The sequence below is a fragment of the Rhincodon typus genome, unplaced genomic scaffold (genome assembly GCF_021869965.1).
Source record: "Rhincodon typus isolate 14 unplaced genomic scaffold, sRhiTyp1.1 hic_rhity00000054, whole genome shotgun sequence".
Taxonomy (NCBI): domain Eukaryota; kingdom Metazoa; phylum Chordata; class Chondrichthyes; order Orectolobiformes; family Rhincodontidae; genus Rhincodon; species Rhincodon typus.
Window position 1 is genome coordinate 41,663 of NW_025965692.1, and position 2,244 is coordinate 43,906.

At 58.1% G+C, this 2,244-nt stretch overlaps 1 protein-coding gene across 1 annotated transcript in view; it reads left to right on the plus strand.

The window, feature by feature from the left end:
- Positions 1-866, plus strand: part of smug1 (single-strand-selective monofunctional uracil-DNA glycosylase 1) — a gene marked incomplete at its 5' end in the record, with an annotated part of 3,206 nt that extends 2,340 nt beyond the window's left edge. Inside the window, one exon of the mRNA XM_048621115.1 lies at positions 473-866. Within this exon, the coding sequence (XP_048477072.1) occupies positions 473-866 (394 nt within the window). The remainder of the gene's footprint in view (positions 1-472) is intronic.
- Between the last annotated feature and the right edge of the window lie 1,378 nt (positions 867-2,244).

Consider the following 2,244-nt stretch of genomic DNA (forward strand, 5'->3'; position numbering starts at 1 on the left):
TATTTTCGAGTTTTGCCACATTATTTCGTACCGTTGGCGGATTTTTGGTGCGATTTGAAATTATTTAGGCCTCATTTGACGTTATTTTCAAGTTTTGTGATGTTATTTGATATTCTTGGGTGATTTTTGGTACGCTTTTAAATTATTTAGGCCTCATTTGACGTTATTTTCGAGTTTTGTGACGTTATTTAATATCATTGGGGGGGATTTCTGATACAATTTGAGATTATTTAGGCCCATGTGATATTATTTCATATTATTTTATGGCATTGCTTTATGTTTATTGAAGTTATTTCATGTTTCTTGACAATATTTTAAGTTATTTGGCTTTACTTTGTCTTGCTTTATATCACTTGAAAGATTTCGATATTATTTGAAGTTGATTTATAAATATTTAATATTATTTGACGTTATTTAGTCGTGTTTAATGTTATTTGACGATTTTGCACCACCCCTTTTGACATTCCCGCAGGATTGTGCGGCCCTTCTGGCCATCCTCCAGTCTGCGTGCTATCCCCTTGTTTGTCCGACAGCACCGGTCCCGCCCGCGCCCTCCATCCCATTGGTGGCTGGGCCCGCGACTCCCAACTCCCATTGGTCCATCTGGCCGTCCATCAGAGCGGTCCCGCCGAGCACCTTTCTATCCGATTGGCCGATGGCGGAGGCCAAGGCCGATTGGCGGGCACGGCCGTCCATCACGGTTCTCGTCTCCCATTGGCGGCCAGCACGGAAGAGGGCGTCAACCCACTGTGGCGCTGTCCGCTTTCTATTGGAGGAGACGGCCGTCCATCAACGGGTGGGCTGCCGCGTGTCCACGCGTACCAATGGTCAGGATGGGCGCCGGGGGTGGGGGGAACCGGAAATAGATCCAGTTTCCCATTCGTCAATTTGTACGTCCGTCACTGCGGGGAGATGGGGCCCACGTTTCCCATTGGTCGGTGGGCTGGAGGGGGCGGTGCAGGGCTTGGGGAAGCCCGTTCCTATTGGGGTACAAGCGGATCCCTTGGGGCGGGGTGGAACAAACACATACCCCGTTTCTATTGGCCGAGGGGATGGAGGGGTGGGACTAGAGGTGGAGCTTTTACTGTCCATTGGGCGAGAGGACCGTCCGTCATAGGCGCGTAACTGTCTCAAGTCCCATTGGTCCGACGGCGGGACGGGGCGGAGCCACGGTCACGGTTTCCCTCCTCCTATTGGAGGAAAGTGGCGTCCGTTACGGTGAAGGGGGCGGGACCTCTCGTCCCATTGGTCCATATTGGGCACACGGCAGGCTCAATTGCTGTTTGCAACTGTCAATCGAAGGGTGGATGGGAAACCCTTTGCTATTGGATGCCTGTGCGGCCCCTGGTGGCGCCCCTGTCTACTATTGGTGTAGACGTCCGTCGATCCGCGAGTGGGCGGTGCTCTTCATCCCATTGGCCGTGGGCTTTGCACGGCCTGATTATCGATTGGATGCTACCGACGTCCGTCATAACGGAAGGCGGTGCCGTTCCTTATTGGAGGAGGACGGAGTTTCGGGCGGGTTAGAACTGCCACGTCTCATTGGATGACAGGGGATTTCGTCGGCCACGGTAGCCGCGCGGCCATTGGCTGGGGTCGGGAGGTGGTAGGGACGGCGTTTCCGAAATCCGGACCGCCATTGGTGGAGAGGAGACGTCAATCAGAGCACGGAAGCGACATTCCGAAGCGGTCAAACCGGCCCGAGCCTATCATTGGACGGTGGTCACGTCCATCAGAGGAGGGTCCGCCCGACCATTCGCGGAGGCTGGCCATGGAGGTGGGATTGGGGCGGAGCCTCTGGACACCGGTGGCACGCCAATGGGCGAGGCGGGCGCTGACGTCACAATCGTGGGGCGCCCGAGGGCGGCGACGTCTCCTTTCATTGGATGGGAAGGCCCCTCTTCCGCGGAGGGCGGGTGCACCTTGACGCCCGGCCATTGGAGGGACCCGCGTAGGCGGGAGCGCCAGGCGACTCGCCATTGGCCCGGGGTGACGCCCGTCAAGGCTTCCGGCCGGCGCTCCCCCGCCCCCGAAAGGGGGCGGAGGAGTGGGCGGGACTGACACGCCCGCCGCGGGGCGGGCCGATCCGCGATTGGCCGCGGGCGGAGGGGGCGCGGCAGGCCATTGGCGGGCCGGTGCCGTCGATCACACGTCCTGGCCACGCCTACCGCCCCGCCCCGCCCTTCCGCTCCCTCCACCCCCCCCCCGCCCCCCAGTCCAACCCTTCTCGCCCAGCAGGTTGGG